At 42.0% G+C, this 14,061-nt stretch overlaps 1 protein-coding gene across 1 annotated transcript in view; it reads left to right on the top strand.

Annotated features, from left to right (window-relative positions):
- LOC117497404 (vacuolar protein sorting-associated protein 13B-like) overlaps nucleotides 1-14,061 on the top strand; it is a 392,696-nt gene that overhangs the window by 166,737 nt on the left and 211,898 nt on the right. The window contains 1 exon segment of the mRNA XM_034149383.1: nucleotides 12,496-12,629. Coding sequence (XP_034005274.1) covers nucleotides 12,496-12,629 — 134 coding nt within the window.

Below are 14,061 nucleotides of genomic sequence, written 5' to 3'. Positions count from 1 at the left end.
TCATCTGTCAAGCGACTTTTAGGGGGTTGTAATCACTGCAGCTGAAGTTTTATTTTCAGTCTTCAGTCATGTATTTAGATAAACAGATGAGAGATATGCAAGTTGTTTGCCAGTTGGAGTCAACATGTCTTTGAACCGGCCCGAGGAATAAAGACGTCAGACTGGCAAACAGCCGCCCTGACTGCCACTGTCCCTTCAGCTTCAGGAGACATCACCAGGTTCTCATAGGAACCCTTACATTGGTATTTTGTTGACAATGAATCAACCTTGGGTGTATTACCTAAATACTTAGTAATGTTTGTATTTGGTCACAGTCCAGGATGCTCTCGTGAAGCTTTCCCTTTTGTCGTTTGTAAAGAGCTGCTGATTTTAAATATGCCGCAAATTAAGTATTCTAAACTACTTCATTATCCAACAACAATTATAATCCCAACTGCTTCTAAAATGCTGATGGATCCTTTAAAATAGTGTGTGCATTCTTCCAGAGATTGTTATAGAAAACTATTCATATTGCACAATACTGTTCCAACTTTCGCCCTCCTGCCGTGGTCAGTGATGATCTGAAGCCCACAGCGTCTATTCCCATCATGAACTACATACAACTCCCATTAGCTGGTTATATGGAGTATGGATATAGAGCTGTGTTTTGTTCTGCCAGATTATAAATTGGCCAAAGCCGTCTCTTTCTGTGCCTATTGATTATCAAAGTTTTCCACTGGAGCTATTGATTTCCCCATAGAAATTACCTTGGGGAAATACAGAATAAATCATAATCCACATGAAGAAAATCATTTTCAGAGCTTTTAGCAGTTCAAAGCCTCCTCAGAACAATTGCAATAGCTAGATGTCCCTGCTTCCAATTGGCCATTTGAGCACATGCCTGGCACTTTTATGATGTAAAGAGAGTGTTATGTTGTTTTGTAACCACACTCAGCCTAGCTACAGTTTCGTCGTAATCAAGGGGGACTTTCCTGCAGGCATTTGTAAGGTGCCTGTTAATGTGTATGCAAATGTTCAGAGACACACAGAGCCAGTTCATTGCAAATCATTTCCCCAGAAAGCACTGAGGGCAAGGTGATATCATACTGGGGCTGTGGGGCTGCCCAGCTCTGTCCCAGAACCCATATACACTCAACTCCATTTGGCAACAGAATATTTGACTCTGTCTATTCCTTTCTGGCTTTGGTCAATCCTCATGTTAAGTACGTATACAGGGAACATGTTGCAGGACACCGCTGCCTCTCAGAACCAACATTGGCTGAAGTGACCGAAGCATGTTCCGCATCACATGGTCACATATATTACATTTATTTTTATGTTAAAAAAGTCTGCAATTAAGATTGGCTCTCTTTCACATAAGAAATCTACATTATTTGTGTATAGTTTTGTTTGTTATAATGCTATAAACTGGACACATACTATGCATTTTTATTTGCCCATTTTTTTGTGTTCAACATTTATATAATTCTATGGCTTATATTGATTTTTATATTGGTAATATTTATTTATTTTTGTATGGTCTGACTTAATTATCTGCTGGATAAACTAGAGGCTGATGTTTTTGACTAGATTATAAACAAGTCAACACAAGATCATTGAACACACATCAGGGGTTTGTTTGGTTATTGCTTAGTAACATCATCAAAAGTGTGAACAGTGTTTTTGTGTGATTATCCTTTACAATAAAGGCAGTGGTACAGCAACTCTAAAAACAAGTTGTTTCTCCTCAGTTTGAGGTTGATTTATGTCTGCCCACACAATTACGCCACAAATTGGTTCTCATAAAACTTGCCTCTAAGTATTTTCTTTATTTGTCCCTAATGAATGTTCTTATTGGCAGCAGCCCTGTGTTTCTGATGGAGGGCCTCCCGAGTCCCGAGCTTCTCATTGTTCTCTAACATCTACCAGAGAAATGATCTCACTGGATTTCTTTTTCAATCCTAAAATTAGCCGCTGGTATTCTGAAAACATGCTGCTTTCACTTCGAACCCCGCTGATCAGACTGTGCTTCTCTAAGGTTGGAACGAGAACTGTTGTCTTAGTTCCTGTCTGCTAGTGGTCTGGGTGATAGGATTAGATGTCATTTAGCTGTTTACTGTGAGGACCAGAAAGTGCATTATTCCTATTGTCAATATGAAAGGTAGAAGACAATATCTGGTGTTAGTCAAGAATGTGGGCCTCATAAGAACGTCTGTCTGATGGCGTTTCTGTTATCATGACTGTAATGTGCCAGTAAAAAGATTTTGAACAGGAAAGAATGTCCACGTTCCATGCATTTGAGACATACTGTATATATTGTGGAAAGCCATAATTCAATATATTTGAAGGAAGAAAGAGCAGAACAAAACCAATAAATACATGCGTATACACATCTACAGTATAAAAGAAAGAGAACTGATGGGAAGACTTAATGCAGAACTACACAGTCATACATTACTATAATCCAAGCCAAAGTAGCCTGATGGAAGTCAGACAGGTTTTTATTGGCTGCTCTGCGCTCTGCAGAAGGGGATAATATTTTCATTGTGGAGTTATTTATGTAGTTGAATTTTTCTAGTAAAGTCAATAATTTATCAAGGTAATGATGGTTGGAGAAGGGAAAGAAAACAAGAAGAAATAATGAGATAGAGGCCCCCCCTGGGAAACATTGTGGCAGTCAGTAGGGGACTCTACTTGCTGATATGTCTCTGGCCCCTGAACACTGAGGCGCCCAAACTCAGAACTCCTGGGCTCTCAGGGGAAAACATTTGTCCTTATGTATCCTTCTCTGCTTTCATGAATGATAAGTGTGCGAGGCCTTGTGGATGTTGGCTGTGGCTCTTGAGGTTGAAGTGAGAGGAACAGAGAAAGGGGGGGGGTTGAGTTGTGGATCATCAGATGCAGAGTGGACTAATGTGCATGAGGGGGCTTAGATCAGATGACAGATGAACAGGATGGAATAGGAAACCTCACAAAGGGTTCTTGGTGCTACACTAAGAAGACATGTCCTATTGTTTAATAGTTGTTTAATGGTCTGGCTGGCAGAAAATCTCCTTTCTACGTCTTTTGTCAACTTTTTATTGAGTATAGTTGTTTAAGGCTGATTTCTGATGGTGAAGTGTGCGTGAGGATTGCCATAGGAAATGTGTGTGGTCCTCTTCTCGCTTCTCTTTTTGTTTGTCTTTGTCACAGAGCTACGAAAGGCACCATCCAAATGCAGTACAAAAAGAGGTGATTCAGGTATACATATAAACAAAAGCGATATTTATGCAATCAAAGCTGTTGGGAAAAAACATAAAGAGCATGCAAGGTAAACAAAGGGAAAGTAGCAAAACAAAATGAGGGACAAACAAGGATGACACCAGGAATAATGGAGATACAGGAAACATGCTGAAGCACACCGGGGAAGACAATGACGGAAGACAACATTGAAAGCTATTATGATGACAGACTGACAGAGAACACTAGGAGAGACAAACATCCATATCCCATTCATCCATCATTGAGGGAAGAGCTAGGAAATATCATCTACAACTATTGCTTACAGCAGCAATTAAGTGTATTACAATAAGTGGTTGAAACCTGAAACTAAAATGTGAACATGTGTGTATAATGAAACTGAAATAAAAACTGTTAAAAAAAAAAATAATAATAATAAAGAATAATGAAACAAAAAATCGAATATGATGACCATCTCTGGATGTCTAAATTAAAGTGTATTTAGCTGACGCTTTTTCAGGGAATTACATACACTTCAATACCTTAGACATGCCGACGGGAGCAGCTTGGCGTTACGTTTCTGGTACGTTTCTGACTGCAGAGGCTGGGATGGACCTGCTGACCCTCTGATTGGTAGACGCCTATTCAGCCCGTGCCACAGAGGTGCTTCCTATCCATAGCTGGCAGAAGGAGATAGCATGCAGTGTGTTTATGGTTCCAGTGTGTGTAGGAATGGGCAAAATAACTCTATAACTGCAGTCCTCTTGCCATTCCTCACCTGTTCAGTCCGCCTGGCCTTACCACCACTGTTTCCATGGTTGCTTCATTAACCCCATAACAAATGGAGTTACGTAAATATTTAAATAAACACCTACTATCATCAAAAACAAATAGGCGAGCCCCATTCCTGCCTCTACTCGCAGCTGTAACAGAATATACAACACTTCAACTCACTGTAAACCATTTGTAAAAGGAACATACCAAAAAGATAGCAGGCAGCATGGAGAAATGCAGAAATCCCTCCATCAGTCTGTTTTATGGTTGTCTTGCTTAAGCACTTTGGAAGGACATAGATAGATACAGAGTAGAGATTAGAGATTAGAGCAGAGTAGAGAGTAGATGCAGAGTAGAGAGTAGATACAGAGTAGAGATTAGATGCAGAGTAGAGAGTAGATACAGAGTAGAGATTAGATACAGAGTAGAGATTAGATACAGAGTAGAGATTAGATGCAGAGTAGATGCAGAGTAGAGATTAGATACAGAGTAGAGATTAGATGCAGAGTAGAGAGTAGATACAGAGTAGAGATTAGATACAGAGTAGAGATTAGATACAGAGTAGAGATTAGATGCAGAGTAGATACAGAGTAGAGATTAGATACAGTGTAGAGAGTAGATACAGAGTAGAGAGTAGATACAGAGTAGAGAGTAGATGCAGAGTAGAGAGTAGATGCAGAGTAGAGAGTATATGCAGAGTAGAGATTAGATGCAGAGTAGAGAGTAGATACAGAGTAGAGATTAGATGCAGAGTAGATACAGAGTAGAGATTAGATACAGTGTAGAGAGTAGATACAGAGTAGAGAGTAGATACAGAGTAGAGAGTAGATGCAGAGTAGAGAGTAGATGCAGAGTAGAGAGTAGATACAGAGTAGAGAGTAGATGCAGAGTAGAGAGTAGATACAGAGTAGAGATTAGATACAGAGTAGAGATTAGATGCAGAGTAGATACAGAGTAGAGATTAGATACAGTGTAGAGAGTAGATACAGAGTAGAGAGTAGATACAGAGTAGAGAGTAGATGCAGAGTAGAGAGTAGATGCAGAGTAGAGAGTAGATACAGAGTAGAGAGTAGATACAGAGTAGAGAGTAGATGCAGAGTGGAGAGTAGATACAGAGTAGAGAGTAGATACAGAGTAGAGAGTAGATGCAGAGTAGAGAGTAGATGCAGAGTAGAGAGTATATACAGAGTAGAGAGTAGATGCAGAGTAGAGAGTAGATGCAGAGTAGAGATTAGATGCAGAGTAGAGAGTAGATACAGAGTAGAGAGTAGATGCAGAGTAGAGAGTAGATACAGAGTAGAGATTAGATGCAGAGTAGAGAGTAGATGCAGAGTAGAGAGTAGATACAGAGTAGAGATTAGATGCAGAGTAGAGATTAGATACAGAGTAGAGAGTAGATACAGAGTAGAGATTAGATGCAGAGTAGAGAGTAGATACAGAGTAGAGATTAGATGCAGAGTAGAGAGTAGATGCAGAGTAGAGAGTAGATGCAGAGTAGAGAGTAGATGCAGAGTAGAGATTAGATGCAGAGTAGAGAGTAGATGCAGAGTAGAGAGTAGATACAGAGTAGAGAGTAGATGCAGAGTAGAGATTAGATGCAGAGTAGAGATTAGATACAGAGTAGAGAGTAGATACAGAGTAGAGAGTAGATGCAGAGTAGAGAGTAGATGCAGAGTAGAGAGTAGATGCAGAGTAGAGATTAGATGCAGAGTAGAGATTAGATGCAGAGTAGAGAGTAGATACAGAGTAGAGAGTAGATACAGAGTAGAGAGTAGATGCAGAGTAGAGATTAGATGCAGAGTAGAGATTAGATGCAGAGTAGAGAGTAGATGCAGAGTAGAGAGTAGATGCAGAGTAGAGAGTAGATGCAGAGTAGAGAGTAGATGCAGAGTAGAGAGTAGATGCAGAGTAGAGAGTAGATGCAGAGTAGAGATTAGATACAGAGTAGAGAGTAGATGCAGAGTAGAGATTAGATGCAGAGTAGAGATTAGATGCAGAGTAGAGATTAGATGCAGAGTAGAGAGTAGATGCAGAGTAGAGAGTAGATGCAGAGTAGAGAGTAGATGCAGAGTAGAGAGTAGATGCAGAGTAGAGAGTAGATGCAGAGTAGAGAGTAGATACAGAGTAGAGAGTAGATACAGAGTCGAGAGTAGATGCAGAGTAGAGAGTAGATACAGAGTAGAGAGTAGATACAGAGTAGAGAGTAGATACAGAGTAGAGAGTAGATACAGAGTAGAGATTAGATGCAGAGTAGAGAGTAGATGCAGAGTAGAGAGTAGATGCAGAGTAGAGAGTATATACAGAGTAGAGAGTAGATACAGAGTAGAGATTAGATACAGAGTAGAGAGTAGATACAGAGTAGAGATTAGATGCAGAGTAGAGAGTAGATGCAGAGTAGAGAGTAGATGCAGAGTAGAGAGTAGATACAGAGTAGAGAGTAGATACAGAGTAGAGAGTAGATGCAGAGTAGAGAGTAGATGCAGAGTAGAGAGTAGATGCAGAGTAGATAGTAGATGCAGAGTAGAGAGTAGATGCAGAGTAGAGAGTAGATGCAGAGTAGAGAGTAGATGCAGAGTAGAGAGTAGATGCAGAGTAGAGAGTAGATGCAGAGTAGAGAGTAGATGCAGAGTAGAGAGTAGATGCAGAGTAGAGAGTAGATACAGAGTAGAGAGTAGATACAGAGTAGAGAGTAGATACAGAGTAGAGAGTAGATACAGAGTAGAGAGTAGATACAGAGTAGAGAGTAGATACAGAGTAGAGATTAGATGCAGAGTAGAGATTAGGTGCAGAGTAGAGAGTAGATGCAGAGTAGAGAGTAGATGCAGAGTAGAGATTAGATACAGAGTAGAGAGTAGATGCAGAGTAGAGAGTAGATGCAGAGTAGAGATTAGATACAGAGTAGAGAGTAGATGCAGAGTAGAGATTAGATGCAGAGTAGAGATTAGATACAGAGTAGAGAGTAGATGCAGAGTAGACATTAGATACAGAGTAGAGAGTAGATACAGAGTAGAGATTAGATGCAGAGTAGAGAGTAGATGCAGAGTAGAGATTAGATGCAGAGTAGAGTGTAGATGCAGAGTAGAGATTAGATGCAGAGTAGAGATTAGATGCAGAGTAGAGATTAGATGCAGAGTAGAGATTAGATGCAGAGTAGAGATTAGATACAGAGTAGAGAGTAGATGCAGAGTAGAGATTAGATGCAGAGTAGAGATTAGATACAGAGTAGAGAGTAGATGCAGAGTAGAGATTAGATGCAGAGTAGAGATTAGATACAGAGTAGAGAGTAGATGCAGAGTAGAGATTAGATGCAGAGTAGAGATTAGATGCAGAGTAGAGAGTAGATACAGAGTAGAGATTAGATGCAGAGTAGAGAGTAGATACAGAGTAGAGAGTAGATACAGAGTAGAGATTAGATGCAGAGTAGAGATTAGATGCAGAGTAGAGATTAGATACAGAGTAGAGAGTAGATACAGAGTAGAGATTAGATGCAGAGTAGAGAGTAGATACAGAGTAGAGATTAGATGCAGAGTAGAGAGTAGATACAGAGTAGAGATTAGATACAGAGTAGAGATTAGATGCAGAGTAGAGAGTAGATACAGAGTAGAGATTAGATACAGAGTAGAGATTAGATGCAGAGTAGAGATTAGATGCAGAGTAGAGATTAGATGCAGAGTAGAGATGTGTTTGTTTGTGAGTGTGTCCACTCATTTTACAGCAGTGTTATTCTGCCTCTGCGGGACCAGGGCATCTCACTTGCTGTACACTGAGAGAGAAAGAGGGAGGGATGGGAGAGTGAGAACAAACAGAGTAGGAAAGGAGAGGGTGTACGGATAGAGTTTGGCCAATACCTTCATAGTCTAAGAGCCTAACAGAGGGTGAACATGAGGACATGGCTGAGATGGCACGAGACAGGGGGAATAACCCCACTTTGAGAGGACTCTCAGGACTTGTTAGGCCTGGGCAGGTTTAAGAGCTTTGGGCGCTCCTGTCATATTTCTCTTTCATTTGAGTTTAGACCTCTTGTGTTCTCTCTGTCTTTCTCATTCTCTGTCCCTGCCTGTCTCTCTTTTTCTCAATCCCCTCCCTGCAGAAATGGCAGGCGCCAAGTCACTATAACAAGATATGGCAGTTTCATTCCAAATAATGACCCCAGGATTAACAAACAGAGTCCTGGAATGGTATTTAAAACAAATCGGAGAGCAGGCTGGCCTTGCATTGTTACTGCCTATGCTGTACTTTAACACACTTTCTGATTGGCCTAACAGACTCTCTCCTGGGAAGGACATTCACAGTATTGCCTTCTCCTAGAGGAACAAAAAACGTCTCTCCTTGGTCTCCTTCAGGTGAAAGTTTGCCTTAAGGTCTCTAGGATTAGGGCAATAACCGGTTGTTAGATGAAAACTGCAGCAAGTATACCAACTTTGATGCCTGGCCACTAAGTAAAAACATCAAAAAGATTGATGGGTTCCTCTAGAACACGACTTGATTTGAATATGGTATACATTTGAATGAAAGGTAGAAGAAGGTTAGTGTAAAAAGTTGAATTTAATGGTAATTGCTGCAATTGTTGGCTGAAATTCAGGGTCTGCTGATGTTGGTCTGCCAACAAGAATTATAACCACATGTATTATACTCACTGTATGTTGTGCATTATAAAATTAGTTCTACAGCTTTATGTGAGTTCATAGTGCATGTAGCACGCTGCATACCTACTCATGTAAGCATATTCACACACACAGCAAAACAGTCTCCAACTTCTAGTCATGAAGGGTTCACTCACGCACGCTAACAATATCATGGTGTGTAATAGCAATCCAGTCTCACAAAAAAATGTGTAACAGCTACGTTGGTCCACAGGGCCAAACGTAGTATGTTAACAAAAATAAACTCTGAAATTGTGACATGGCTACAATATTTTCTCCTATAGATTTCTAATGACCAGTGCCCATGTCACATGATCTAGTAGTGTGAAATTGTAGGATAGTTTGGCCATTATAATGCTTATTTATCTATTATATTTTGATAGATATTCTGAAGATTATTTGAGGTCTCGCCCCTATTGATTATTATTGACCAGCGTCCATGGCAAGTTATCGTAAACTCTCATGGCGTGAAAACAGTATTTCTGGTCTCTGAGTTTTCACAGTAACCAAGGTGGTTGCTCGGGCTCTCGCTGCATACATCAGGAAGTAAGTATTGTCCTTCCTGTCGATTGATTTCACAGTGATATCTGCTCTACTCATCAACTAAAAAACACCAGTTTTTCCTTGTTAATTACACGACATTGATTGGTTTAAATTGGTTGAAACTACACTACCCATAATCCCCAGCTATCGTTGTGCCAGTCCTCTTTGCTTGACAAACCTCAGAATTAGTCAACAAGCGCGGTGATTGGATGTTTTAGTGGCGGTGCACCTCGGGAGTTGTAGTTTACACAATAAGAAAAACAAAATGTTTAAAAAAAATTATAATCATACTTTATTCCGCGTGTGCTTGCTTTTCTCTTTGAAAGTCATCACATAAATGCATTTAAAAAAAATGGTTCGGCTATATTAAATATTGCACATCTGCCATAGTTCTTTATTTATAGAGCCCTGATTAGAAGACTTTTGGACAAACTGGAAGAACTCCCACAGCGAAACTGAATACATGACGTGGATCATAAATATATCAGCAATTAAACAACATCTTTAATTTCTCTTCACACAATACGTCTCCTTGCAGTATCAATACTAATTCAGCTGACTTTCATATTGAGTCAGCCGAAGACGTATTAGGCGCTTTCACACCAAGTACTTTTCCCAGGAATAGTTCCGAAGTCCCCGGCCGGAAGTCCCCGGAGTTGGGGACTGGCTTCAGTAGAAGCTGCTGGGAGTCTTCCCAGCAGCTTCTACTGAAGCCTTCCGAGTAAATCGCCAGAAGCGCCGACACCTCCTTATCACTCCACCGCTCCCATGTTTTCTTTTGTGTTGCCATAAGTTAGTCTCTCTCCGTTGGTGCGCTGGGCTAATGCTAATGCTAATAATGCTAATGCGAGCAAATAAAATGGCGGCTTCACAAAAACTTTTCAGAGTTTTACGGGGCGTGGTTTGCAATTCGCCCAGCCAATCAGAAATTGGAACCTTTTTCTCCCCAGGAAAGTCCCTGCTCTCTAGCAGGGACTAAAAAGGGGTGAAAAGGATCGCAAAAAAAAGTTCTGGTTCCAGATCTTTTTGGTGTGAACGCAAAATCCCAGGAACTATCGGAACTGTTCCTGGGAAAAGTACTCTGGTGTGAAAGCGCCTATTGTGTCCCCCATCACCAGGCCCCTCCCTGCCTCACAGACCTGCTCCACCACCAGGCCCCCTCCTCCCTCACAGACCTGCTCCACCACCAGGCCCCCCTACCTCACAGACCGGCTCCACACCAGGCCCCCTCCTACCTCACAGACCTGCTCCACCACCAGGCCCCCTCCTCCCTCACAGACCTGCTCCACCCCCAGGCCCCCCTACCTCACAGACCGGCTCCACACCAGGCCCCCTCCTACCTCACAGACCTGCTTCACCACCAGGCCCCCTCCTACCTCACAGACCGGTTCCACACCAGGCCCCCTCCTCCCTCACAGACCTGCTCCACCACCAAGCCCCCCTACCTCACAGACCGGCTCCACACCAGGCCCCCTCCTACCTCACAGACCTGCTCCACCACCAGGCCCCCTCCTCCCTCACAGACCTGCTCCACCCCCAGGCCCCCCTACCTCACAGACCGGCTCCACACCAGGCCCCCTCCTACATCACAGACCTGCTCCACCACCAGGCCCCCTCCTCCCTCACAGACCTGCTCCACCCCCAGGCCCCCCTACCTCACAGACCGGCTCCACACCAGGCCCCCTCCTACCTCACAGACCTGCTCCACCACCAGGCCCTCCTACCTCACAGACCGGCTCCACACCAGGCCCCCTCCTACCTCACAGACCTGCTCCACCACCAGGCCCCCTCCTACCTCACATACCTGCTCCATCACCATGTCACAATTTGAGAGGGTTTTTACTACGTTTTGCCCTGTGGACCAACATAGCTGTTTTTGTGGCACTGGGTTGGCAATTGATTATTTTTGTGAATTGGATGGACATGGCACAAGAGTGTGTGAGCAGTATTGATGTCTCTGATGGTCAGAACGTAGGTCATTGTCTACATTAAGATTTCATCAAGGATGGTTAGTGAGGGTTTGAACTGATGATAGAGAGCATCCTCAGCTCTGTAAGGATGTAAGGATCCACTGCACAGCTGCAGCAGGAAGCAGCAGATCATGTGGTATGACAGGAATACTCTAAAACACTATTGACAGCCTTATGATATCACAGCGGTTAATACAGCACTCTCTGCAGACTAGTCAACCAAAGACATGAAGACCATGAAACCCAGTCTGCCCTGTCAGAGTCCATTTTCTGTGACTGCGGACATTAAGTAAAGTATACGCACATTTGAATTGGTTTTGTGCAAGACTCACTGAAACAATGTAGCTGACAAATAAGAATGAGAGAGAAGGCATATTGGAAAATGTGGGTAATCAAATGTTTAAAATGTACAGTATGGGCAAAGTAATGTGCATAGTACGTAATGATGCAACACTGATTGCATCGTGACCTATTTGGTCCATTTCATAGTCCCTGAATGCCACAGGCACCTGGATGTTGAGTGTGAGAAAGTACTAAGAGATGCCAGACAGAATGACACACACACACACACACACACACACACACACACACACACACACACACACACACACACACACACACACACACACACACACACACACACACACACACGCACTCTCCTACCCACAAGATTAAGGCAGGTTTGCTACGGCAAGAACAAACAAGGGGAACAACTAACCATCCTGTTTGTCCATTGCACCGGCAACACACTCATTGCCATGACTACCCATGTGGCTGTTTTAGTGATATTTAGGAGCCTGGTGTCTGTGAAGGCACGCCGGTGCTATGACCTCACCGCTGTTTCATGACAACTGTGGGATAGAGCTGCTGAGCAAGGCAGACCTTAAAATCATGGAATATGTCTCGATGTGACGCCCTGATGGCTTTAACACACACAGACCTCAGGCTAACCTGTGTGTTCTGCCTCATTCCACCATTCTCTTACACTCCTTTAGCTCTGTGTCTCTTACACTCCTTTATCTCTGTGTCTCTTACACTCCTTTATCTCTGTGTCTTCTCTGTTGAGCACTGAAGGGCCTTTTCGACCTGCAGGTAGCTAAAGCTAGTTTAAAGGCTAATTGAGACATGATACAGTACAAGTGAAAAAAAGGTCATTATTAGTAGAGGTCAATTAAGGATAAATGCAAGACAGTACAAAGTCTCATGTACCTTATAATGATTTTATTTAATATAAGTAGAACACAAGTTAGTCTGTTCTAATTCTGTGGTAAATTGGGTTACTTCACAACAGGACCAGAAGTTTGAACAAAACAAATTCACATTTATACTTGATACACACAGCACTGAAGTCATTTCTTTTTTTGTAGAATCACGTCCCATGTCCATCCCAATGAAAGTGATGCCCGATACCACAGCAGTGGAGTCTTGGGCGACCTCGGAGGAGAGGATGAAGGAGCTCATCGCCCAGGCCTGGGATGCTGTGAAACGCCTGACTCTGCAGGTAGCAAACCTTACCCTCTGCCATTATTGTTGCGCTGATGTGTACAAGATACCCACTTCCTCTGGATGGTGGTCCTTTCAGGTTGTTTATTAGTCTAGTCAAGATTTGACTCCAACATGTGATGTTAGGGTTAGGACTCCACACCCTGCTCAAATATTTGTGAGCTTCACAGTGAATGTGTAGTTCTTGCAATATGATTCTTTGAAAACTGGCACATTTGTATGTATCGATAATGATGGAAATGTCTGGGACAGGAAATTAAACTTACTGCTAATTAGCTGCTTATGATCTTGCACTTTACCATATACATACTTTTTGCACTTAAATTGTAATTATAATGATATACAAGACAACAACATTATAATTCAAAACACTCTTATTACACTTATATAACATGTTGTTGTACTTCATATTTGTTTTGTAAATATAATTAAATGTTACTTCTTAATTCTTTCAGTGCTACGATATTTTAGTAACAATCTACATTGTGTGTGTGTAGAGTGAAAAGGGCTAGAACATTTCATTCTGCAATCCTGTATTTCAAAACATCAATACTACATATTTGAATCCCAATACAAGCCACTCTTTACCACATTTATCGTTGTGGGTCAAGCATCAGCAAAAGTGCAAATTCATTTATTTCTGACTTACATTATACAGAAGTTCACACACATCTGTGAGCACTTTTTCATTTCCTTTAGAGACCACTAACCCCTCTTGCTGTCAGAGGTACTGTTTAGCCCAGCCCAGTGTCTGTGTGGCTGCGCTCATCCAGGAATCTGTTAGCCCAGCGGCCTTCTTTACATACAGAGGCTTACGCAGCGCCTCTTCTCGCTTTGTGGTGACCTGGCTTTGCTGGAAGCCCCTGTCCGCCTGTTACAGTGTACCTGGATAGTTAAGTGCTGCATCTTGACTGGATGGCTAAGCCTGCATCACACCCAGCCCAATCTGAAAAAAGAAAAGTGCCGACAAATTTCTGACAGGGTTCCTCTCGATGGCAGAAAACGTTATGTTGAAGCACACATGTTCTCATGAGGCTTAGTACATTACTGATTGGGGAAGAGGACTCTGTATCCAGTAACGGGTTAAGTTATTTTATGACTGCTGATACATTGTTTAAACATTTGCCCAACATTTACTCTATTAATTTAGAACTTTTGCTTCTCAAATATACAGATTTTGGTTGGCCTGTGTGAACATCATAACATTGGTAAAATACTAAAACTAGAATCATATTGTCATAAGAGACCTGATCAGGATGTCTGACTTCGTTAAGTATCCCACAATTCACTGCAGCATGGAACTACACTTTGACTGTCCTTTCATCAAACAGTCAGACAAGGTTATGGTTACAAGGTGATGTCAACAGACTATCATCTCATAGATCACTACAGAGATCATAACTACACCTGATTCCATTTTAATTCATTTG

This window comes from Trematomus bernacchii, unplaced genomic scaffold (assembly GCF_902827165.1).
Source record: "Trematomus bernacchii unplaced genomic scaffold, fTreBer1.1, whole genome shotgun sequence".
Taxonomy (NCBI): domain Eukaryota; kingdom Metazoa; phylum Chordata; class Actinopteri; order Perciformes; family Nototheniidae; genus Trematomus; species Trematomus bernacchii.
Note: the sequence above shows the minus strand (reverse complement) of the source record. Positions and strands in the feature narration are given on the sequence as shown.